Source organism: Triturus cristatus, chromosome 5_1, assembly GCF_964204655.1.
Source record: "Triturus cristatus chromosome 5_1, aTriCri1.1, whole genome shotgun sequence".
Taxonomy (NCBI): Eukaryota; Metazoa; Chordata; class Amphibia; order Caudata; family Salamandridae; genus Triturus; species Triturus cristatus.
In genome coordinates, this window is record NC_140587.1 from 708,101,253 (window position 1) to 708,127,573 (window position 26,321).

Genomic DNA, 26,321 nt, shown 5'->3' on the forward strand with positions numbered 1-26,321 from the left:
GTGATTAGAGTTAGCAATAGCACACATGTTCCTGCTTTTGTATGTTGGTGATTAGGGTCCGCGATAGTACACATGTTCCTACTTCCGCATGTTGGTGATCAGTGTCAGTGATAGTTCACAAGTTCCTGCTTTTGTATGTTGGTGATTAGGGTCAGCGATTACTGGCAGCGTCACATGGCTATGCACTAAAAGTTCCAGTGTCATTTTTATGAACCTAATCCATACATTTGATGACACATGAATGTGTACACCATTGCTAATGTCATGGCCACCAGTGAGATAAACATTACAGAGGGTACATAATTAGCATGATTCAATCATTCCCTCATATAGTGTTTCAGCATCGCATCAAATTTTATGCATGAACACTATATTGGTGAAGGCGACGGCACAGTGCTCAAGTGAGTCAAAAGTGTCGTAAACATCGAAAAACTGTGAAGATACCTGCACATAAAATGCACTTGTTTTGACTAAGTAATCACTGTGAGTAAAAACAAAAAGATGATATATTCCTCTTTATGTTTTAGCTAGGAAAGTTCATGGGGCAAATTTGGTCCAAAACAGGCATGATTGATGTTTTGGTCCTTAGGCTCCTCACCCACCACAGTTAGAAGCTTTTAATGTAGTATCCATAGACAAATTACAGCAGTGCCTCTGAGTGCGGGTGTCCAAAAGGTAGAAAAATAGACTAAATCATTGTGGTTCAAAGACGTACCTCACTTGTGAAGAAACCCATATGTCTTGTACTCAGATGAAGAACAGAAGCCACATTGGAACCTGCAGCAGTCCTGAGGCCTCTGGAAGATGGGCAGTGCTGAGTAAGAGCCAGTCACATTCCAGATCCTACCCCTGGCAAACCAGCTTTTCAGATGTATTAGCTGGTGCGCAATGGGAGGAGTCATGGGCAGTATGAGGGACAATGACAAGAACGAAAGGCAAAGGCAGGAAGTGGGAAGTGGTGGAAAGGTGGGCAGTGACAGGAGAGGAAGTATTTAAAGGAGGGAAGTGAAATGATGAGCATTGATGCAAGAGAGTGGCATAGATGGGAGAGAGTGACATTGACTGAAGAGATGGGAAGTCGAGGCAGGAAGGTGAACACCACATAAGTGGACAGTGATACAAGAAGTGAAAACGGGATAAATAAGTATGAACAGGAGAGCGGTCAATGACTAGAGACGGGGAAAGTGACCCCATATGAGGACTGGGAAGGAAGAGAGGGCCACTGACCAGAGAGGGGGCATAGACCGAAAAAGTAAACACCGTTACGAGGAGCAAACAGAGACCATGGTGGAACAGAGTTAAAAAGGATCAAGAAAGGAGTATAGTGACAGGAGAGGGAAGCACAGGCACATTACTGGGGCAGTGATAGGAGAGACAGACAGTGATGAGAGAGAGGGGCAGTGATGTGAATCTAAAATAATAGGACATGGCCCAGTGACTGGAGAAGAGCCAATTTGTGAAGAGCAAAAAGGACCAGGAGAGCTGAACAGTCATGAGAGATGGACAATAATAAAAGATATGGACATTGATGGACGAGAGGACAGGGACAGGAAAGAGGAGGACGATTACTGGAGAAAGGAGCACGTGACAGATTACAAGGGGAGAGGTTGACATTGGGAACGTCTGTGGCTGTGCAGGTGAGTAGACCATTAGGACCAGATGACTGCAGAAAGAAGAGCAATAGAATTCATAGTATGTGAAACAGGTGAAAAGAGAGCACAGATTTAATCCTGCCCTGCTAGTGTTTGCACAGTACAATCACCACTGGGCCAACAATTTCATATGCTCCCTCCTCGTCAACGCTATGCCCCTCCCTGTCATTTCATCCCTGCTGAAGCTTGCGGATGACCAACTGAAAAACATTTTGTCCTCGGGGGAAAGGTGGTGGTCGGCATTACAAAATTTGAAGACTATTGGTTTAGTTGTATCAGCCAAACGGCTAATTCAGAGGAATCAAACACGGACCATATGAAGCCCCTGCGAAGACTGAAGCTTCTCACCCTCATATAATAACCTCTCTGTGAACCAAGCTACAGGTCTTAACGTCCAAGCTCTATCTTTGGGATAGCTTCGTACCCAGTTGACTGAGGATTGTAATTGACTGAGGATTGTAAGTCTAGTATATTAAGTACATGCAGAAGTAACTCTATCTTCACCCATGCCTTTCTAATTCAACTCTTGATTAAGTGCAGCCACAAGTATGCCACAGCATAACTGGAGCACACCTCTGAATCATACAACAGAAAACGTTCAGCTCACAGGCAACATTACAAACATTACAAACTTACACACTAGCAATCATGTTTAATATTCGAGTAGTTGCTTACTCGTCCTCACAGAAGGGCCTCGGTGCCTCATAAGGGGCATGAAATTCACTATACTCTACTGCAGTTACCAAACTTTAATTTCCATCAACAGAAATGTATATTCTGTTATATATTAGGCATTTGATTTTTCAGATTTGTTTGTATTGATCTTTTTTATTGGGTCTAACAATTTTCCCAAATAAATGACAAATGGGATGGTGGTCCACCAGCTTGGCGGAGGACCTGGCCCCTCCTCCCCTGGCAGAGGATCGCTCGCCATAGTATAAGATCTCAGAAGTTCCTATCTTGTGTGCATACAATGGTGCTGTGGTTACTCAAAACGCTGATCAGAATGCAAAACCCGCGACTGGTTGGTTTTGCCCCACCCTGCCTACATTTTGGTTGAGAAACAAACCTACAAAGCAGCAGCTTGTTTTTGAAAAAGTAGGCACAAATAGCCATGCAGCGCTCAGCGTTTCCTCCCAGCATGCGATGGTCATTTTTATTGTTTCCTGTTCCTGGTGGTCGTGAACAGGTATGTCTGAAGAAGCCTTGCCCTATGCAGGGCAGGTCTTCTAATGTTTATTGAACGATGGACCTTTGGAGAACAGGTCGTTAGTCAAAGGTTTCCAATGGCAGAGCAAGCTGAAGCTCTGCTGCAGAAACCTGGTGCTAATCCCACCACTAAATGCGGGTCTGTTAGTGAAACATTGGTACGGCCGGTAGCCCGCTGATTTGCCAGTGGCGTAACATAGGCCCTTGCAGCACCTGCGGTGCGAGGGGCCCCCGAGCTGCGGGCAGCCCCCTCAGCACAGTACTCTGGCCTGAGAGCTCCTGATTGAATCTGGGTGGGGGCAGAGGGGGGGTTTGCAGGGGGGCCCCCTCAAGTTTCATTACCCACTGTAATATGCACCGATATCGTTGCTTGTTGGTAATGGTTATAATTCATTTTCTTCAGTCTCACTTCTCATTGTTTTGTCTAAAAATGAAAAAGGTTATAAAATATGTTTTAAGTGCTTTTAGTTTGCATGAGTAAAAAATGTACTTAGAAGTAATTTTTGCCTTACACCATTTTAACCCCGATAACATCACAGGCTGATGAAGCCTATATGCTGACTAATGGCCAGGGTTAGGCAACGAGTAGAAACTACACGAAGTAAACAGGAAGTCCTGTTTACTTTCTGTTCCTGTTGCTGTCTTCATGACCCAGAGAACAACCATAGAAAGAGAAGTGCCAGGGTTTTGGAAGAGCCAAACATGCCTTGATGATGCAGGCCCTGGTACCGCTAATTGGCATCCATGTATGTGTAGTTGGTACACAGAACAACAGTTTGGTCTTGCTAACATGAGGTGTGTGTTTTCTTTTGCAGTCATGCCGTATAACAGTGCTCATCATTGCGTTGTGGAAGTTGAAAACTTCTTGTTTTTACTGGGAGGAGAGGACCAGTGGAACCCCAATGGTGAGTGTCTCTCTCCTCGTGCACAAAGGTTTCATGTAATTTGGTGGTCGCTCTGGGTTAACCGTGGCATTGTACTGTGGCGTGGAGCACACCAGGGCCACACTGAGCCACAGTGGAGTCACTTCTGAAAGTACTCACTGAATATAGCAAAAATAATTCGAAAGATGTCTGCGAACTACATAAAACCATAGAGAAAATACTTTTGAAAATGGATAATACAAACACTGCCATCCATGTTTCTGATGAGGATTGAACAAGGTCCCTTTCATAATTTGCTTTAAAAATATTTTCCTCATAATCTACGTAATCTTAATTTTATCTGCGTGGGTGATGAACAGTAGTATCACATGCCACGTTTTGACATGGCTTAATTGCCCTTTTAAGCGCCTAGAGTGTACAAGAGTTCTGTGTGCTAGTGACACATTTTCTTTATTCACTTATGTTGGCCTATGATGGTGCGAATGTGACGCCCCTTGTGTCCCTCTGTGAAGGGGTCTCTGCTGGCTGAGAGCACAGTGAGTGTACTCGCTGGGACTGGTAATATCTGTAAATGCTTGAAGCCACCGTGTATCTTCATAGAGACCCTCTTTCATGCCCTTGCTTTGGTGTGCAGTCTGAACATTCCTGTGTGCACATAATGGCCATGTGGTTCTTAATAGATGTGGACACTGTGCATCTGTAAAAACAACCTGGACAGATACCTTTTTGCAAAATGTTTCCCAGAGTATTTAAAGGAAAAACTCGTATTGTATTGAGCTGGTGTGGTACCAAACGCCAGATCTATACATCTGTTTATTAATTTGTAAATGTTTAATTTGATATTTTGCTGATCAAGGGCCAGGTTAGTTCTTAGAAGACATGGTACATGTGGGGTGGCCGAATTTTCACAATTAAAAGCCGGGACAGACTGCAGACAAAGAAGCTGATTACACTTTGGGAGTGACTAGGCATAGAAGAGCTTCAATGCCAGCACATTAAAGAAGGAAATTATGAACAAGTAGCTCTCCAGATGTTGACAGATACATTTTGGAATTAAACAGTGAGGGCATTGTGCTGTCTTGCATTACTTTGCGGCAGGGAGGCGTTCCATGCATAGTGCATGGGTGTTCCCGTGCATCCATCCTTGGATTTTGACACAAACCCATATTGACAAACAGTTGTAGACATGAGTTTGCACCAAAATGGTGTACCTGCCCAAAGCAAGTGTAACGAGGAGAAATATATTTATTCCTCCTCGTAAATTCTTCTTTACATGTGCCCTGTATTCTCCCCTGTGTCCTTCCCACACTTACTAATAAGTTGTACACTCATGTGTGCGGAGACTCTTAAGTTGGGCGGTGTACTAGCACGTAAAAGTATAGACAAAACATTAATTTAGTAATATGTTTTGTAGTACATGATGTAGTACAACAAAGTGTATTTTGAGAATCAGGCCCTCAGAGTTTATCTGAGAGATTCCTACTTCAAATAGAAGTAGTAAACACTTTAGTCTATTTTCAGAATTAGAAAAACAGCAGCATCAAACAATTTTTCTTGAATGAGCTTATTTTATATTTTTCTTTAACATGCATTGTGTGTTTTTACAGGGAAACACAGTACAAACTTTGTCAGCCGTTATGATCCACGATTCAATAGCTGGATTCAACTGCCCCCCATGCAGGAAAGGTGAGTTACTGTGTTTTCTTTCTCAACTGTTTGTTATTCCTATGTTGGACTATGTGTTTTCACAGAGGTGCAAAGTGTTTTGTAAGCACTGACATATCTTGTAGAAGGATGATAAGGCACGAGGTCCATCCTGTATAAAATGCATGTCCTCCCCACATCATCTATCATTATGGGGCATGATGATATTGTTTTTTTCTACAGAGAATTTATTTTATTGAGCATTTTCAACACTGTTCAATTAGTGGACGTTACCGGCCATCAAAATTCCCACAGCAGAAGCACTGCCTCCTTCTCCAGTTCTCAAACAGGAAATGCTTTTGAAGTCCAAGGACTCTTTTCTGACTATGCTTTTCAAGACCATCTTCTAACCCTTTCATTTGAGAAATTCTACATTACCCTCTCTACACACCATCACATGTTTTTCTCATCAGCAACTTCACCCCTTCGCTTCCTTGACACCAACCCTGGTAAACCCCATCATTTATGTGGTGCAAATCAACATGAGCTCCCACCTAGAAAATGGGGTAAAAATCAGACCCATATGCACCTTGTTGCATACAGACATGTTGTGCCCTCCCTCACGTGAACCCTCAGTCAGGACAAATCTACATTCTTTAATGCTTTCATTTCCTACCTCCGAACTTGCGTCTGCGCCTACACATCCTTCTCCCGCTGTATGACTATTACTCATTCCCATCCATAGTGAATAGCTTTGCTTCATTCTTTACCTCCATTGTCATAATTATCCTTCATCCCTCTCAGTCTTGCTGCCTCTTCCTCCTCATTCTCCCAGTTCTATACTTTAAAAGAAAAATATTTATTAGCATTTCAAGTAGCATGGCAGTTTGCACCTTATAGCAATACCTATTACTAGCATAGAAAAGTAGGCTTCAGCCTCTGCCTGTACATTGTTAGTAGGTTACAGTGCATCAACTGACGAAACACAATAATACTACATTCACCAATGTCAGAAGTAACAGTTTACCAACTTGTGTAACTAGAACGGTTCCCCCTCCTGCTTCCTACCCCCTAGCTTCCAATCATCTACCGGTGGATACATTAAGGAGTACTTTCAATCTCATCTACAGGCCTTCATTTAATAGAATACGATCAGTCACTTATCTTCCTCACTACTCCTATTTAACAACTCTGCTATTCGGCATTACTTAATAAGCTAGTTCCAGAATGGTCACCTTGCGGAGGTTCCAAGAGCGCATGCGTCATAACCAGCCGCGGTCCGTGCAGGTAACAGCGGTGGGGCCGTGGAAGGGGGGGATTCCGAGGGACGATGCTGAGGGAAAATGTATGATTTATTTAATTTTCCCTCGGCATCGTCCTTTGGAATCCCCCCTTACACGGCCCCACCGATGTTACCTGTACGGACCGCGGCGGGTCATAATGCCCCAGGCAAGCAGGTCTTCTGCCACCCTCTCATCTCGGCAGTTCTTCTCCTGTGTGTCTCACCCCCCTCGGCCCATTACAGCAGGTCTTTTTTCCATTCCCTAAGCAAGGGGGGTCTAGCACTTAGCCAGCCAATCGCAGTACATCTCTTAGCTACTGTGAGTCCCAGTACTGTGAATCGTTTACTTAATTTTTTCTTTGGATTGTCAGTGAGCAGGCCTAACACACACTGTTTAATTGTGTGTGGTACATCCCACCCTGTCACATGTTTGATTTGGGTTAACATCATTATCCAATAGGTCATAATAATTGGGCAGTGCCATACGACATGATTTGGGTTAACATCCTCATCCACTAGGGCATAATAATTGGGCAGTGTCATTCGATGTGAAGGAAATCCGCCACATTAGCACCGCATCTAGCACAGCTATGATCTCTGGTTAGGTATACTATGGTGTATTGTATCAGTTTAAATCTAGCAATGATCGACACTTTGCGCAATCCTGCGTATATTTTAAGCCAGTCTTTGGGGCTAATGGGCTCATCGCTTACATGCTGCCAGACATCCTTCACTTGCCACAGCAGTATTCATCTACCCACGCACAATGCACGATATAAGTGTGTTATAAACATACGCCCTTGAGCCATGGATAGTATAGTCACCATCGTCTATATGGGTTCAGGGGCCTCAGGGAACAACAGCAATAACTGACGTGCCGTGGCCGCGATTATGGCATATTAGAGGAACTGTCCCCAACCCAAACCAAATGTCTCAATCACATCCTGCATGATGATGAAGTGGCCCGCTGGGTAAAGGTCTGACAACCTAATGCAACCTCCCGCCTGCCATCTGTCAACTGCCATTTACTGCGCTATCTGCTCAAATGGTCGCATAATCCACAGGTTCAATTCTGGAGCAAACGGTGCCCGCTGCATCACTCACTGCGCTGCTCTCTCTCAGAGGTGGCCTAGTAGTAGGATCACATGAGGGAATGTGTCAGGTATCCTTCTTCCCCTCACCAACAGTGTTCTGAGCGGATGGCCATTGCATGGAGCTTCTAGTAGCAACCTTTCCCAGTTGTTCTGTCTATCCAACCAGTGTATCATATGTTGCAGGTGAGCCACCAGATACTATAATTCTAGATTCATAGCGAAGGCTACACAGTGTGTTCTGATGGGGGATAAATCCTGACTGATCCGTGTGGATCAGGCGTGGAAGTGGGGCGGCAGTCTGGCCAACAATGTGCAATGTACAATGTCCACTTTGGATGAATTTAAGATGCCCTCGGGAGAGGAGTTTGCTCGAGTGGCCCTAGGACTCTCCTCAGGGTCACCTCTGGATCCTATCCCCCACAAGATACTGAAAGAACTAGGATTAGAGATCTTTCCTATCTTACGTCAGCTGTGTGGCCAGTCTTTCAGTAGTGGAGTGGTGCCACCCGGCTGGAAGCAGGCAATTATAACACCGCTCCTGAAAAAACCCACACTGGATCCAGGTTGCCATAAGAACTATAGGCCAATTTCCCTATTACCATATCCAGTTAAGATCATGGAATGCTTGGTAAGGAGGGCATTGTCCCTGTTTTTTAGAGACAAATAATAAATTGGAAGATGAGCAATTTGGGTTCAGGCCTAGTCATGGAACAGAGACAGCCTTGGTGACCGTCTTGGATAACCTTCGAATGCGAGCTGACAGGGGACAATCGGCAACTTTAATATTGCTAGACCTGTCAGCCGCTTCCGATACGGTCAATCACACCACTCTTCTTACAAGGCTGGAAACTCTGGGTGTGACAGGTGTGGCACTGAACTGGATGCGCTCTTATCTTTCTGATAGATGGCAGGCAGTAGCGCTCGCCCCGTATCAATCGGATTTTCTCAAAAATGAACATGGGGTACCTCAGGGGTCTTCAATCAGCCCCATATTGTTTAACACATATATGCGGCCACTCTTGGGTATCATTAAACATCATAACATCAGCGTGGTCAATTACGCCGATGACACCCAGCTTATGGTGTCCTTGGGCGGTGACCACGCAGACTCTCAGGGAAGTTTTCAAGCGTTAATGCTAGAAATGGTGAACTGGCTAAGGGACAACTCGCTTCAATTTAACAGTAAGAAAACAGAGATTTTGCACTGTAAGTTGGGTGGTGTCCCTTTAGGACTACAGCTTACTTTTGGCCCATAACCACAGATGCCCCTCTGGTACCAGTGAGCACAGTACGCAATCTGGGGGCCAATTTCAATGAGAGGTTGAATTTGGAATCCCATGTTAACAAGCTGGTGGGAAGCTGTTTTATTCTTATCCGGGGACTCCGGAAAGTGCTACCATTGCTGCCAGCCCAGGCAAGAATCATGGTAGTAAGGAGCATTATTCTGAGCCGCCTTGATTACTGTAATGCCCTGCTCTTGGAATCTCCGGGATATCTGATTTCAAGACTCCAGAGTATCCAGGCGGCAGCAGCAAAGCTTGCTCTGACCCGGGCATGCTGCTCCTCGATGACTCAAGCGCTGGCAGAGCTGCACTGGCTTCCAGTGACTCAAAGGATTTTGTTTAAATCTCTATGTATAGTGTTTAAGGCACTTCATGGACTGGGGCCTAAATCGCTTCAAGGCAGATTCAACTGGTATGAACCTGTATGTAATCTTCGCTCATCTTCTGCTAGTCTTGTTAGGATTCCCAGGATAAAGAAAGTAACCTTGGGGGGAAAAGCGTTTGGCGTGGCGGCTGCCTGCCTTTGGAACTGTTTTCCTTTGGAAATTAGGAGAATACAGGACCTAATGACGTTCCGCAAGAAAGTTAAGACGTGGCTCTTCCCCAAAGCATGATTCCCTGCCCCTGCTCTGTAATCTCCATATCAACTTCCTTTTCCCATTGTCACAGCGCCAGGATACCCGAAGGGTTACAGTGCGCTCTATAAATGTTAAAAATAAATAAATAAATACATTACCAAGGATTTTCTGATCAATATTCAACGTGGAGAGCGCACAATAGGAGTCCCCCTTCACGGGGTCTTCTCTGGATTTCGGTATTAATACGATAAGGACCTCTCTCATTGAACCTTGGAGCATCCCTCTTTCCAGTGCTTCAGCATATACCCGCAATAGTTTATCAACTAGGGTCCCTAGAAAGATTTTATAGAATTTTGCTGGGAGACTGTCTCCCTTTGCTGTCTTAGCAGTTTTCAATGATTGCACCGCTTCTAGCAATTCCTGCCCGGTCATTGGGGCCCCCAGTATCTCACAGTCCTTCGAAGAGAGGTGCAGCACTGGCAGCTCCACCAGGTATTTGGGAAGCAAGTAGACATACGTACAACTCAGTGGCATGGCATTTACCGCACGTAAATGAGTTGCAAAGACTTTCTTGATTGCCTGCTGCATATACACAGTGCATCCCTGCCAGTCCCTGACTGCCAATATAGGTTGTACCGAAGTCTCTGATCTAATCTGGCGTGCCAGTAGTTGCCCCGCTGTATCGCCCTCCACGTACCATCATCTCTGACCAGTATGGCAAATGTGTTTATATACCTGTTGTTGCTGCCGATTCCAATCCCGTAGGACCTCAGGATTAGTGGACAGTGCTCTCTCTAGTGCCTCCAGCACTGGCTCTTGTTGTGTTAAATCTCTATCCAGTGTCTGGCATATACCAACCGATGTTGCCATACATACCCCCCAGAGCACCACTTTCATGGCACCCCACTCCATCACACTGCTGCCCACACTGCTCCGGTTGTGTTCAAAATATTGATCTATGGCGTCCAATAGTGTTCCCTGGAAGACCTGATCAATCAGGGCTTCAGCGCTGAGTCCCCATAGCGGCACTCTGGGTGGCAGCCATTCTAAAGAAAATGTAATTAGCAGTGGTGAGTGTTCTGATATGTACCGGGCCAAATAGTTTTTATCTACTACTCTCTGTGTTGCAGCAGTTTGAATGAGGAAGTAGTCTAGCCTACTGTATGTGCCTGCTGCTGGAGTGTAGCATGAAAATTTAAGTGTGTGTAGATGTTGAATTCCCAAATATCTATTACACCCAAACTCGCCTGCGTAAGGGTTGATGTCATGCGAGGCTTAGTGTCTTGTCGGGGTGGGGATCTATCTAGCTTGCCATTTAAAAAACAGTTGAAATCTCCAACCATAATTACCTCAGCTGATAGGGAGCTCTGCGGGTCTGCAAACACTGTACCAAGAAAAGCACAGTCGTCAATGTTTGGTGCATAAATATTAACAAGCCCGAGCTCGTGGGCGTCCATGGTGCCCTCCAGGATGACATATCGTCCATCCTCATTTACCTGCGCGTGTGACTTCTTGAGCGGGGCCACTGGGGTTACCCATAACAATGCCCACCGGGCATAACCAGAGTTGGATACAGCAATTACCTGACCCTGACATATTTTCCTTAGGTATTTAATGCAGTCCTCGCACAAATGAGTCTGGGAGAAACACTATAGCAATGCCAAATCTCCAGAGATCTCTACTTCTCTTCTCAGGACTATTCATGCCCCGCACATTCAATGTCAGGAACTTTTACTTAGTCCCCAGGTTTGTCACAGAAATCTTGAGTAGGTGACCATTTCCATCCTAAATGCAAGAACGACCCGCATCCCAGCTTACAGTGCCAGAGGACGTTGGAAGCTTCCCATCCGAACAGAATACCTTAAAGCACCATTTCTTGTGATATTTATATATATTTATATATATATACAAAAACTCCTCCAATGCTGAAAGGAAAGAGGCCACACGGGGAAATATCTTCGGAAGCTCTTTATTCACGCAGCTGTAAGGCACAATGCATTTCGGCTTTGTCAGCCTTCCTCAGGTGCCGCTGTCTTACCATGTTTTAAATCAGTCCTGCATCTCTCCCATTGGTGGGAGTACTCAGAGGTCCTGGTCATGTGATCGCCCCTCACCATGTAATGTAGTGAACACTACATCTCCCAGAGTTCTTCTTGTCTGGGTGGAAGTTGCGCGAAGCTGGATTAGATGAAAAACTGGTGCTATTCAGGACAAACACAGATGACTGAATGGAATTGTCCTGGTTGTCGTACGTCCAAAGTGCTTCCTTGGGTCCCCTTATGTTCCAGCCTCATAAAATAAGTATCCACCGGGCTGCGGGTTTTAATTACAGTGAACAAAACCCCCTGTGAAGTCACAAGCTGCATCTGGCAGCAACCCTTGCTTCTCCTGCTCGTTGAGGCAGGCTGGAGCAAATCCGATACCTCAGAGAGAAAGAAGCACTGTAAACGCAGAAGCCAGCAACGCTCCAGCCAACTTGCAGAACGGGGCCTCTTGACACACCTCTTGCTGGCGTGGAAATATACAAAAACTCCTCCAATGCTGAAAGGAAAGAGGACACATGGGGAAATATCTTCGGAAGCCCTTTATTCACGCAGCTGTCAGGCACAATGCATTTCGGCTTTGTCAGCCTTCCTCAGGTGCCGCTGTCTTACCAGGATGCTGCCCCACCCATGTTTTAAATCAGTCCTGCATCTCTTCCATTGGTGGGAGTACTCAGAGCTCCTGGTCATGTGATCGCCCCTCACGATGTAATGTAGTGAACACTACATCTCCCAGAGTTCTATTTGCCTGGGTGGAACTTGCACGAAGCTGGATTAGGTGAAAAAGTGGTGCTATGCTGGACAAACACGGATGACTGAATGGAATTTTCCTGGTTGTCGTACCTCCAAAGCGCTTCCTTGGGTCCCCTTACATTCCAGCCTCATAAAATAAGTATCCACCGGGCTGCGGGTTTTAATTACATATATATATATATATATACATATATATACATACATACATACATATATATTCACTTAAAAAACCATAGGTTTCACACATGTTATAGTTAGGTGGACATTTCACTCGTAAAAAACCAATGAAATTCCCCCGTTATAGTTAGTTCAGATAACTATAACTCGCGCGCCCGCAATCCACTGCTCATGACGTTACATCACTCATGACATGGTCAGTGGCATCACTCATGACATCACTGATGACATCATCCTTGTGATAGAGTGGCGGTCGCGCGAGTTATAGTTATCTGAACTAACTATAACGGGGGAATTTCATTGGTTTTTTACGAGTGAAATGTCCACCTAACTATAACATGTGTGAAACCTATGGTTTTTTAAGTAAATTTGCAAGGTTTTTTAAATGCTAATTCCTAACTATAACGTGTGTGAAACCTATGGTTTTTTAAGTGAATTTGTATGTTTTTTAAATGCTAAGTTATGTATGTATTATTATATTTTTTTTTAAGGTTTTTCACCGTGCGCGCACCCCGCGATTTAAAAAAAATATATATATGTTTTTTTCACCCTTCGGGGTCCTTCAGGGACCCCCTGACAAAGGCTAGGGGGGTCAGGAACTCTCTACCCTGCCCCCTTTTCACGTTCGCCACCTCTCTTTTTCAGTGTCGCACCCAAAACAAACAAAATGGCGCCCGACACTTCCTGATTTCGACCGATTCGAGCGTTGACTGACATGTAACCACCAATCAGAATTACGCTCGCGCACGTAAGGGTGCGCGCATGGTGCGCGCACGGTGCGCGCACGGTGCGCGCTTATAGATATTTATGAACTTTTAACTGCAATTTTCTCAGGAACTACTGTACAGATTGACTCCATATATGCAAAAGGCACATGCCTGACCTGAGGACTACCTCTCTGCCAAATTTCAAGTAATTCTGTTCAGCCGTTCGGGGTGTACCTTCGACTAAAGGTCCTATGGGAAAATGCATGGAGAAAACGCGTTTTGGGACCCCCCTTTTTTCTCGGTCCCCGCTTGACGAATCACCCCGAGACTTTCAGGGTAGGAGCTGAGCGGAGCGCCCCATTAGTTTCGAAAATTTCGCGAGGATTCATCAACCGGCGCCAAAGTTATTCAAAATAGAATTTTGAGATTTCCTATGGAAACTCAGTCCTAACTATAACTATCTACTGGCGACCGCCAGTAGATAATATGTATGTGTGTGTATATATATATACACATTTCTTGTGATATTGATATATTTATATATATATACATACATATATATATGTATATATGTATTTATATAAATATATATAAATATCACAAGAAATGTATATACACACACACACACATTATTTTTATAAGGACCTAAAAGAGCAGTGCAGATGGGCTTTGCACGTATAAATTAAAAAAAATATATATTATAATTTAACTTTCTAAAATGGCCAACTGCATCATGATACATGCACACGCAGGTGCAATGATGCACGCATTCACACTTGGCGCCTGCATCATGACGCACATGTGTGGACATCGGTGACCAGCTTAGCATGGGTTTTCTGTGATAGAAAATGAGTTCCAAAATGGCTAGTCATCCGTGTGCTTGCATCTAGTTTCTTGTGCCACTGAAAAGAAGCATTGGACAAGCCAGCAGCTGAGCCTTTTACACTCAAGATGTAGCAGCCTTGCAAGTGTTTGTTGTAAGTGTCCTGAGTGTTGATGTGGCATAGCAGACCTGTCACTCAGAATCACTTTTCAAACTGTAAATTAAATTCACTTTACCTGTGAAAGGGCAGCAGTGTACAGGACAGCAAGATCACAGAACATTACTGTCGTGGCAGCGGGCAGAATTTTTAAAAAAAAATATATAAATGAGGAAAAAATGATGATCTAATTCTTGGTAAATTGAGAACAATGACCCATGAAGGACTATAAAGAAAGTGAATGTCAAGATAATTTATTAATGTAGCATCATCTACCTCATTTTTCACTGTGTTGCACAGAAGAATCATATCCTCAGCAAGGTGCAGGAGCCTTCAAGCACAATGTTCCATCATATTCATAACCCCATAACTCATATTCTGTAAATATGCAGTGTGATGTCTCAAAGAATGAGCTGTGCTGTCAAAACCACACACCTTACAAACACAGTGAGGCCTGAAGCATGGTAGCATACCACAAAACACCCAAGGAATTTAGATGTTGGAAGGAAGGTTCCAAATAAATAGGAAACCAATACTTGTATTTATTACATGTATTTCTGTGTTCTCGCGTCATTCTCTTTGTACTCTTCATCCATATAGGCATCTGTAGGTTACAGACTACTACAACTCACCCAATGTATTAACAATGACCGTTGTCCCTTTTAAGGATTACATTACTCCAATTGTTATTCACTCTAAAGCCCTCTGATGCTCATTGGACCATGTATGAATCTTGTACGAGCTATAAAAAAAATTATGTTAACAAATAAATACATACAATTCGGAAATCACTTTTGTGGGTCAAATTTGGGGAAAGCCTGTTTTTGTTTTGGGGGTTCATTAATATTTTAACCCCAAAGGGTTTTCTAAGTTGAAATCATCCATTGGCATTTATTTACACTGTGTACCATATTTGCATTACTTGAAAATGTATACAGTGCTCACATCAAATCATTGGAATTCTTTCCAAAATGAATGGATCTAGTTGCAATTTGATATTTAATTTTAGTTTAATTGCATGGATTTGTCATACGTCTGTCATTAAACAATAGAATAGCACATCCATAAACACGAATTTGTTTTTAACCGCCGAATTTGATTTTAAAATTCTTGTAAAAAAATATGTAGTTTATAACATGTAAAATAAGCACCAGTCACTTGTATCATATTGTGTGGTATACACTGATTTATATTGCTCTGAGGTAGACCTATTGAATTCGAAAAAGAGTATAAACTCTTGACCTCGGAATCCAGGTCATACAATGAAACCCTCGAGGATTCTTCCCATCATTCCCAGATTGGAGCAATTTCATTATCATAAAAGGTCACATTTAGAAAAATGTTTTTTTTTTTTACTTCATTTGAACTTTATGCCAAAATATTATTTCCCTTATCGTGCAGACATCTAAAATGTTTAAGGATCTTCCATGCAAGTTTATGAAGGCATTTAAATCTGTTATCCCTTAGCAGTACCCCTTGTTTCTAAAAGTCATAGTTGATACACGCACTCGACTGGTACATGTGGCAGCTATAGTATGTAGCTCTTGAGGAATGTTGATAAAGGTGGTGGGCCTTCGGTCAAGGGGTAAAGCATCACTGCCGGACTAGGAACATAAACCAGCCCTGGCAATTCCACTTGACCGGCCCCCGGGGGGGCGAGGAGGGGGGGGGGAGAGTTCCGAGATGATGCTACAGAGGAGCGCAGCCCACGGGGCGGTGCTTGTTTCAAGCACTGCTGGCACTTGTTACAGGGGGCAAAACCAGCCCCCACAGGTCAAAAAGTGGCTCCCACCCTTCCGCCCCACTGGGAAAATGACTGGTGCCGATTACGGCCAGTCCGGCACTGTAAAGCATTCCAGTGCAACCGTGCCATATTGAGGATGGTTGCAACTGTTATGTGGTATTGACAGTTTAGGGGTCATGATCAGTGAATGAGTGGGAGGCAAAAGAAGCTCAGGAAAATGTTTTAATGCAAGCATCGTATATAACCACGAATGCATAATGCAAAACGTTGTCCCATTTCCACGGGAGTTGGGAGAACATTCTGCAAGATCATTTTTAGAAAGGAACACAGTTATTTTACAGCACAGGTTTTTGGATACAAACGTGAAATACTTCAATCTGTAAGGGCCTGGCACAATACCTAGAACAGTATTTGCCTGTAGTATCCTATAAAGTATTTGTCTATGACACAATTGTGTGGTGATCCATCAGGGATGTCAGAGCTGGATGGCAGAGCATTCCACGGCCAGGAAGCCCTGGCAACAGACTCCTGACCCTTGAACCCACCATAGGTATTCATGTACCCTGTGTGGCCAACCCAGCAGCAAAGCAGAGCAGGGCTTTCAATCAATCAATCAGGGTTCTTATAGAGCGCTGATAATCACCCGTCTGGTTCCCAAGGCGCTGGGGGGGGGTCTGCAGTTCAGTCGGAGAGCCAGGTCTTGAGGTCCTTCCTGAATTGAGGCAGTGAGGGTGATTGCCTGAGATGTAGAGGAAGAGGCATTGGAGTGGATGGCTTTGAAGCAAGCTCGATAGAACAGTTAGAAAAGACATATTGAAGAGACAGGCGTTCCAGTACGGCAAGGCACAGGGTCTGATGATTTGGGAACAGAGCCACGAAAGAGGGCACATGAGGGGGTGGCTGAATAAATAAGGCAGGCAAGTATAAGCGAGCAGATACAAAAGCAGCGGTAAGGGGGAGAAATTGGAGGAGCAGGTGTTGGAATGTCAGGGACAGCATGAGGGCTAGGGTAACATATATAGGCTCCTGATTGATGCAGTTTTACCTGCAGATAGGTCAATCTGCTATCAATGGCTGCTTTAAACAAATACATGTGTAAGAAATTGGGATATTAGTTAAAGGAAAGTGAAGACCCATCTTAAGCAATAACTCACTAAAGTCACTCCTCAGATCCCTCACCCACAGCCCAAACCCAAATGACTTGCTTTCTCCTTCGTTTAATAGCCACTTTCAACCCTCTGTATATTCGTTTTGCCATCGGTTAGATGTGTAGTTGCAGTGGCCACTGGGCCCCTGAAAGACAGACATCCCCTTAATTCAAGAGAGGTTGGAAGTGGCTATCAATCGAAGGAGAAAGCAAATCGTTTGGGCTATGGGTGAGGGGATCGGAGGAGGTGAATAGAAAGGAGACCGAAGCTCAAAGGAGGGGAAAGCTAACTCGCATGTACAACCAGGGCCGGCTTTAGGCCGGTGCGACCGGTGCCACTGCACCGAGTGCTGGCTTCCTGAGGGCGCTGTGTTTTAAAGTTTATTGTGCTTTTGAAGCACCTGCTGCAGCCTTTCTTCCCCCCAGCAATTACCAGGCCTCACATAACTGTCACAATAACTCCTGTGATTAATTATCGTCCTGGAGAGAGATCAGTATTTTGAATAGTTGAGGTTTTGAATTATGTGAAGTTAGTGCAAAGGGTTAATATGCCTGCTGCAAAGATCGTGTACCAAGTAGATTACAGAGTGGTGTGATGTAAACAGATCAGCAGGTTACTTCTTTCAAAAGAGACATCCTTTTGTTACTTGCAATTTATAACTTAAAGTCCTAATATAGAATAGTGAACTATTAACTTTCATCATAGAGCTGCATACACACTGCAAAGTATACATTATTAGAACATTGATTAATGTTGCAAAATGGGTTAATTTGGCTAGAAATTGATTCTTATTATTAAAGAGAACTCCCAACTATGCTGTTTCTTTTTCGACTCTGAGTTTGTGCTTTTCCAGACCAAGCACTCTTAATCTATACTGCCTACCAGTATGGATGACATGTGACTCCTACACTTTTAGTCCTTTGGCTTATGTAACATTTCCTATACACTGATTTACACATGTATGATTGATTGTCTCTGTGTAATGTGTGTGTGATGCAAAGTGCTCGGACACCCTACACTGGTATGAGTGGCGCTTTATAACTAATTCAATGCATCTGAGAGAGTGTGGTTATGGTGACTTGGTCACTGTTAAAGGGTGCTAGTGAGAGAATCCGTGGTGGAGGTGGTCATTGGGGGGGCGCCAACAAACATTGTCGCACAGGGCGACGCCAGCACTAAACAACAAACAGCAGAATATTACAAATGAAGTCCCAATCCTTTTATCGTCTCCGGGTAAAAAGCAATAAACCTCTCTCAGGACAAGGGAAGTAAAACAGAAAACGATGACCTGAAAGTACGAAGTCGAATGTGAAATGGCGAAGGATGTCATCACTGATAAACGAACAAATACCAGAGATTTTATAGTCGCCCCCAAGAAAAAGAAGTAAAAGAGGCGGGGAATACAAACCTGCAGCAACAGGTACCACCTGCCGGCTGCTCGATTCTCAAAGCCGGAAAAAAAATGTAATTAGTGCCTCTACATAAAGTTACTGCTCGAATTAACACTGCGGCTTCATAGGGTCTGTATAGCTGATTACCTGCTCTATTTCTGTGTTTTTTCATACTAGGAGGGCGAGTTTCTACGCATGCCGGCTGGATAAGCATCTCTACGTGGTTGGTGGACGAAACGAAACCGGATATTTGTCCAGCGTGGAATGCTACAACCTGGACACAAATGAATGGCGCTATGTGTCGCCCTTACCCCAGCCGCTGGCTGCTCACGCAGGAGCAGTGCATCATGGGAAGATATACATTTCTGGTATGGCTTATCTCATTTTGAAATCACAGTAGAGCGTAATGGCTCCTATCTTCTTTGTGTGAGATATTTTATAATTGCAAGATGCTAAACAAAATTACCAGTAAGTGCAAACTGCCCATAGGGACTTATCCACAACCTTTTGACAATGCGAATTAGCTCTCCATGTCCGACAGTCAGGGCCTCATTGTAGTATCCTGAAGAAAAATACTTTTGCGCTGCCGGTGCGTCAATTTTTTTGACGCACCAGCGGCGTAAAAAGAGCTTTGTTGCACCATATTTACAAAGTGACGCATCTAGGTAGATGCGTCACTTTGTAAACCCCTGCGCCACATTATACCTGCGCCGGGTATAATGTATGCATGGGGGTCATTCCGACGCAAGAAAGGGTGGTAGAAGTGATGCAATGAAATCATCTATAAGATTTCACTGCGCCACTTCTAGGATGCAAATGTGTCAATATCTTACGCCTGCCTCATGGCAGGCGTAAGACTGACGCAGGGACATTTCACATGGGATTTGCCCATGTGTAATGACGCATTGCTGGAGTGTGTCACAAATGTGACGCAACTCCAGCAATGGGTCATTTCATGGGCAAATCCCATTTGCACCTACAGATATGTCAGAAATACTGACTTATCTGTAACTCCTTGCGATATGATGCGTCATACTGTAAATATAACGCATCATTAGTGTCGCAAGGAGGGCGCAATGAAAAGTGACGCATCGCTGTTTTCACGCAGCGATGCATCACTTTTCATAAATGAGGTCCTTGTTTTCCAGGCATGAATGTTCTCAGTTGTTTTCTTGCTGGTCTGGTGGCTCAGTTGATTTATGCACCCCCTCTAGGAATCTGTCTTTGTCCTGGTTCAAAACCTAGCAGGGACCCTCAGCCATTCATCGTTCTGAGGTAGATGAAATGAGGGCCATTAAGCTGGGTAACAATACACATCTCTAATTTCAGAGACCCAAGGGTGCAGGTATGCTTTACAAAAACAGGTTATTTGAATGTTCTCTCAGTCCTTTTGTTTTAAGATGAAGACAAGGCTATCATGCCAAGGTGTCTTGATCCGGTCTGATCAATCCGGTAGCGACATTTTCACACCAATTCAACATTCCATTCACAGGAGGTGTCCATAATGGAGAATATGTCTCATGGCTGTACTGCTATGACCCAGTCCTGGACGTCTGGTCGAGAAAACAAGACATGAACACCAAGCGAGCCATCCACGCCTTGGCAGTCATGAACGATCGGCTGTACGGAATTGGAGGGAACCATTTGAAAGGTAACACCAGCAGTACCAGAGTACAGTTGATGGGTAGATTACGTTTTTTTAGCCGCAGTTTTGGGTCCAAATCAAAATGGTCTTAATAATGCTCATTTACAAGGAACTGGTTTCCTAATTGGAGTTAAACCTTTGTGTGGTGCTGAGATCACCTTACGTAAGGTTAACATCAGGGCCACTGGATTTATGCAATTTTGCAGCCCCTACAATTGTCACATAATTGTAGATTTGCCGCATTTACCACAAATCCACTACCTGCCGCATAATCTGCAAATTGTAACAGCAAAAAAAATGTTTCTAGCTCAAACAGTTCAAATGTTAGTAAAAACTCAGCAACACGTGTTGCCGTGCAGTGGAAGGCCCTTTGCAAAGGTTGACTGTTCACTTTTCTGTAGCTTATTGCTATATTTGGGTATTAAACTGGTATAAATGAGGTACAACTAATGATCAGATAGGGTTAACAAGCTTACAAATGAAAACATAATGAGGTTAAGCTATCACAAAATGTGCCGCATAATGCTGCATACCGTATGTTTTCTTGCCACATAATTTACTCAACCCTGCTGTATAATTTGACCCTCCCCTGTTGCATAATTCCAGTGGCCCATGTTAACATAAAGCAGTGAGGGAGATTTATAAATCTTTGTGTAATTTGTTTAATGGCAAGAAAATGATTATGTTGCTGGTGAAACAACCACATTGGGTAGCGGTTGTGGTTACTGTTCGGTTGTACACTATGGCCCATTTAGCAATAGCAAAGAGTTCTGTGTGGTGTCTGATGCCAGTGGGAATACACCACCAACTATGGCCATTTGCTGGTGGATTGCAGAGATATGCAGGGAATATTTGCATGGGAGCACGTCCCATGCAAATGAGTCCCTCCGCCTTCTCAGACAGAATTGAATGCCAATTTAGCATTGCGGAGACTGTGTGGATGAAGGAAAATGTCGAGAAATTAGAGTTAATACACCAATGCGAGCAGTGCTTAATTTCAGCCAGTGTTTGCAGGTGGGGCTCACTGGCACTCATTTGTGAGGATTGGCACTCATTTTTCCTCAACAGACTGATTCAGATCAAGAGAAGCAAAGGGGGAAAGATGGAGAAAAACGTAACAACAGTGACAAAGAAGGAAAGCAGGGATGAAAAAGAATGTGTGAGAGTGACTTAGAGTGACAGGGAGGGTCTGGTATGAAAGAAAGAGGCATGAGGTGGAACCAAGAATCAAGACTACAAAACTGAAGCCGTGAATCTAGAGGATTCATTTCCACACCAGGCAGGAATGATAGTGTTTGGGGTGCATAAACCAGGCCTGCTGTTAAACTGCCTGCCATGGTAGAAATAGATTTTCTTTAATAATCTCTCTCTGGCCAGGTATATCTCCAGGTGGAGATAAATGAAGTCCGTCCAGGGAGGAAATCATTTTCTCTATTAGAGGCAAAAGCACCTTTCCAGAAACTAAACATAGTTAATCCATTACTGTACACGTTGCCAGACTTTCCACAGGCCAAAAGTGTTGTACAAAAGAGATCCTTTTGCAGACGTTTTAAGAGTGGTACCACAATTCTTAGTTCATGGAAAGAGGGACTGAAATGTAAAGTCTGCCTTTTATTTTCAGAAGTACTATTGGTGCTAGCAAAGTACCTGTAGAAACATTGGGACAAGTTTATTAAAAAAATACACGCAGCGCAGCAAGACACCTTGCTTCGCTGTGTGATAGGGAAAGGGCAGGAATGTGCTGTATTTAACATTATATGGCGCATTCCTGTCTTTTCCCAGGCTGGCACACAATGTGCTGCCTAGCTCCAGCACAGGCACCCCTGCACCATGGTGCAAGGGTGCCTGCATTGTAAGGATTGTTTTGTGCAGGAAAGGGCACCTTCCTGCACAAGAACAATCCTCTGAGACATGTTCCTCTTTCTATGTGTACAAACGAGGAGAAATAAAGATATTTATCCTTGTTACGCCTCACTTGGGAGGGGTAGCATTTTGATGCATTCCCAGCTTTGCCAGTTTTGGTAAATCTGGGAATGCTACAAACTCCTTGGGTGGATTCTTGGTAACACCCATGGAACACTTTTCTGGCGCAGAGAAGCGGAATATGGTGATTTGCACTGCGTTGCATTACCCTACATCTATCAAACCACACAGGGCCATACAAGGTCGTCGTGTGTGGCTTGATAAATCCTACTTAGTAGTTGCGTCCCCCTTGCGCCCCTTTGCGTGGCGCAAAGGCAACACAACTGCCTGATAAATATGCCCCATTGTGTTTGCGTTACCAGCTGAACATCATATTTTTCAAGCACCCTTCCAGACCCACATCAAACACCAACATAGGACAGTAATGGTGATAGCGATCAGTCTGCCCATCTCAAACCACAGCACTAGACGCAGTAGAATCGCTGATTAAACCCTAGTCAGAGCTTTCCCCTGCCCTGAAGAAAGCTAGTCCCCAGCTCAATGTAAGCGCTGTGTCCCCGGATCCCAAGTCAGCATCTGAAATCACACAGCTGAACCATGATTGAAGCTTGATGCCGCACATCGGCAGCCATGTGGGAGCAATACCTAATGTTACTTCTGCCTTAAGTGCTGAGCAAGGCGAGAGCTGTGGCCCATGAGACACATAGCCTGGATTATCACTTCCAAGGCAGGATGCTGCAAATCCTTGAGGGATAGGGGGCATTCCTGATTAACAAAACAATGGCAGCGTAGCTCTGTCGAGCAAAGAGACCACTGCCTAAGACTTTGTATACAAATGCAATAGTGTTACTTTGAGGCAGGGTTAGCGTACAGAATAAAGGACCTTCAAAATCATAGGAAATCCGTGCAGAAACTTAAAATGTATACATTCATTGCAACTGAAGCTATTCATAGTTAGAAGAGCACATTTTACGTGTATTTATTTATTTATTTATTTATAAAGTTTTATGTAGCGCAAACTTGACCCTAGACAGTATACATAAAAAGCACAGATTACAAGGAAATAATGAGAGGGAAAAGAAAATGATTGTGGAAAAGATTGGCTCAAAACAACAAATAAAACAAAACAATAGTTGATCCTGAGACTTTAGACGAGCAGAACAGTAGACAAGAGATAACTAAATGAGATGCCTTTGCGGCCATGTGTATGGATACCTTTGAATATTTCCAATTCTGGTGCCAGAGAGCATGTCCTGTGCTATGTGTCTGAAAATGTATGTGTTTTCATAGAGAAAGGGGAGGCTAGTATAATTGCAAAAAAGTTTCACTTATATCCATCCAATGTTCTCTAGGTTTCTCCCACCTGGACGTCATGCTTGTCGAATGCTACGACCCGAAAGGTGACCAATGGAATATTCTACAGACTCCAATTTTAGAAGGTCGCAGTGGACCGGGGTGTGCAGTTCTGGATGACAGCATTTACATCGTCGGCGGTTACAGCTGGAGTATGGTGCGTGATGTAGATGATCCTCAATTTTTGCCACACCTAGTCATTATGCATCCTAAATTCAACTAGAATATACTATAAAATAAGTGATATCACTCAAAGCTTAAAATCTTTTGGGACCATGGTAACTTAAAATGATTGAGCAGAGATTTGGCATATAGTCACAAAGATTTCTATGTGTATGTCCTTGTTGAGCATCTTGTATGAATTTCAACTGAGCTGATGTATTCTATCTAGTGCTAACGTACAGGACACAGTCAGTGCCTAATTTGTAAATGAGATAGTGCCGGTGCTCAAAGCTCTGCTCTGAAACGCGCGGCTGGTGCAATTAAATGTGCGCACACGGGTTTCCAAGGCTGTGTATTTCAAAATCTACCTCATTCATCTTTAATTCACACCCCATTCAGCTTTATCTCACTTCTGCAGGTTCCTGCTTTCTACCTTTGTGACAGTGTTTGTCTTTTTCTTTCTCCGTCTTTCCACTTTTTTTATTTTTTCCTCTCTTGATCTCAGGAAATGTCTAGTGCAGATAAATAAGTGCCGCCCCCAAAATTAAGTGCTGGTGCCCCTCACCGGAAACCAACGGCCCAAATTAAGTACTGGACACAGTGTCCTTCTTTTATTAATATTTTTTCTATTATTGTTTAAAATCAAAATATAAACCGGCTATCATTCAATCCCTGAATAAAAACCTGTCTCTAATTTGCTTATTAGAGGCGATTTGTGATGCCCCTGGTCACCTGTAATAAAGAAATGATGTAGCTTCTCACTGTAATACCTTATTACTGTTGAGTCCTGGTGTTTCAATGACAATGCAGAGCCAGCAGCAAAGGTAAAAAGCAGGACACAGACCATAATTAAACATGCAATTTAAAGAAAGGAAATAAAAACGGACTTTTCCTTCTTCTGTTCTGTTTTTCTAGACAAAGAGTGATAAGCAGAAAATATATATTTACGTCACAATTGTTAGAAATAAGGTTTCTGGTTGGCTAGGGTATGCACCTAAGCCACGCAGAACCCACCACTCTAGATACATTCTATATAACCCTTGCTCACCCCCATGGCAGCTTGGCACGAGCAGTTAGGCTTATCCCAGAGGCAATGTGTAAAGCGTTTGGGCAACACACACACACCAGTGACACAAATATATACACCACAAAAGCGACTCCACGCGGGATTATATCAAATGATATCATAAATTTATATAACACATAGATCACATAAATCATAAATCCCTTTGCCAACTAGGCAATTGTCATTACGTCACAGGTAGTGCAATAAAGTAAATACTTATAGGTTGCCCACATCATGAAAACATCATCCCCACTGCGCATATAATGTACACTCTGAATTGATACTCGTTATCCTATCATTGAAGGCACAATGCGACACATATCTTAACATCAGGGTTGGACATGCAGCAGTTAGGTTAGGGAGAGCAGACACATGAATCATCAACAGATCACCGTAAGCACCTCAGAATCTTATAGTAAATACTTAAGTCATGGAATGCCAGTTCCGAAAAACAGGAAAAACACAAGTTGCTATATTTTACCCTTTGTGTTTAATCACAAAGCCATGCCATAAACACCAAGCAGCAACACCTGGACTCCTAATACTTGGCATACGTTACTCCTGTTCTCTACACGTAGGCACAATTCACCAGCCACCTAATGGAAATAATTGCCCCTCACGTGCTAACAAGCGATAATTTTCTCTTGTTGGGTGACTTCAACTATCATATTGACGTTCCCACTGATCCACATACAAATGATCTTATCTCAAACCTCAGTATTTTAGGGCTCACACAAACAGTAAATGGCCCTACACATATAGTTGGACATACGCTAGAGCTCTTATTTACAAACTTCCACAATATACCGGCTGACCAACCCATGCCTGTCCTGTGGTCTGACCATCACCTACTTAAATGTAATATCCTAACCCCACTCGTATGCCATACAAACTCTATTGCAGAACAGACATGGCGTAAACCGTGGAAAAATATTGACCCGGTTTCCTTCTCTGAGCATTTCATTCCTCCTATGATGACTAATACCAATCCCTGCAATAGCCATTACATTAGATGCTGCAATATGTCAGGCATTAGACAAAATTGCTCCTAAGAAAAGAGTAAGAGACTTTCACAAAACCTCGCCCTGGTTCACTCCAGCCTTAAAATCTGACAAATTAGCATCCAGAAAGGCCAAACGCAAATGGAGACATTCAAAAAGTCTTACGGACCGTAATGACTATAAAATCTTACATAGACAGTACTTAGCCCATATTACATCGGCAAAAAAAGTATATCTAGGGGAAAGAATAAATAAAGCATCTAATTCTCAGAAAGAATTATTCAAGATTCTAAATGAATTTACACATCCTGCTTCTATGCAGCCCCCATTGGTCGCCTCTCAGGAGTGGGTCGACTCCCTATCCACCTTTTTTGTAGAGAAAATTGACAGAATATATAGTCAATTTCCTCACAATTGTGTTCAATCGAATATTCAGAGAACAGAAGTGAGCTGCCTCGAGGGGACCTCTACCCTAGAGAAATTCTCAGAATTTTCTATGGAAGAAGTATCTCTAGCAATTAATAAGGTAAAATCAGGATCTCCCTGCGACATAGCATCTGCGCAGGCTTTATTAAAAATCAGCTCACTCATCACCCCATATCT

The 26,321-nt window shown here is 43.5% G+C and overlaps 1 protein-coding gene across 2 annotated transcripts in view; it reads left to right on the forward strand.

The window, feature by feature from the left end:
• The window catches only part of KLHL14 (kelch like family member 14), a 138,348-nt gene that overhangs the window by 103,366 nt on the left and 8,661 nt on the right, over positions 1 to 26,321 (forward strand). For both annotated transcript variants that reach the window (XM_085605689.1, XM_085605688.1), the window contains exons 4-8: positions 3,677 to 3,766; positions 5,353 to 5,431; positions 18,746 to 18,936; positions 20,061 to 20,219; positions 23,489 to 23,646. In XM_085605689.1, coding sequence (XP_085461815.1) covers positions 3,677 to 3,766; positions 5,353 to 5,431; positions 18,746 to 18,936; positions 20,061 to 20,219; positions 23,489 to 23,646 — 677 coding nt within the window. The remainder of the gene's footprint in view (positions 1 to 3,676; positions 3,767 to 5,352; positions 5,432 to 18,745; positions 18,937 to 20,060; positions 20,220 to 23,488; positions 23,647 to 26,321) is intronic.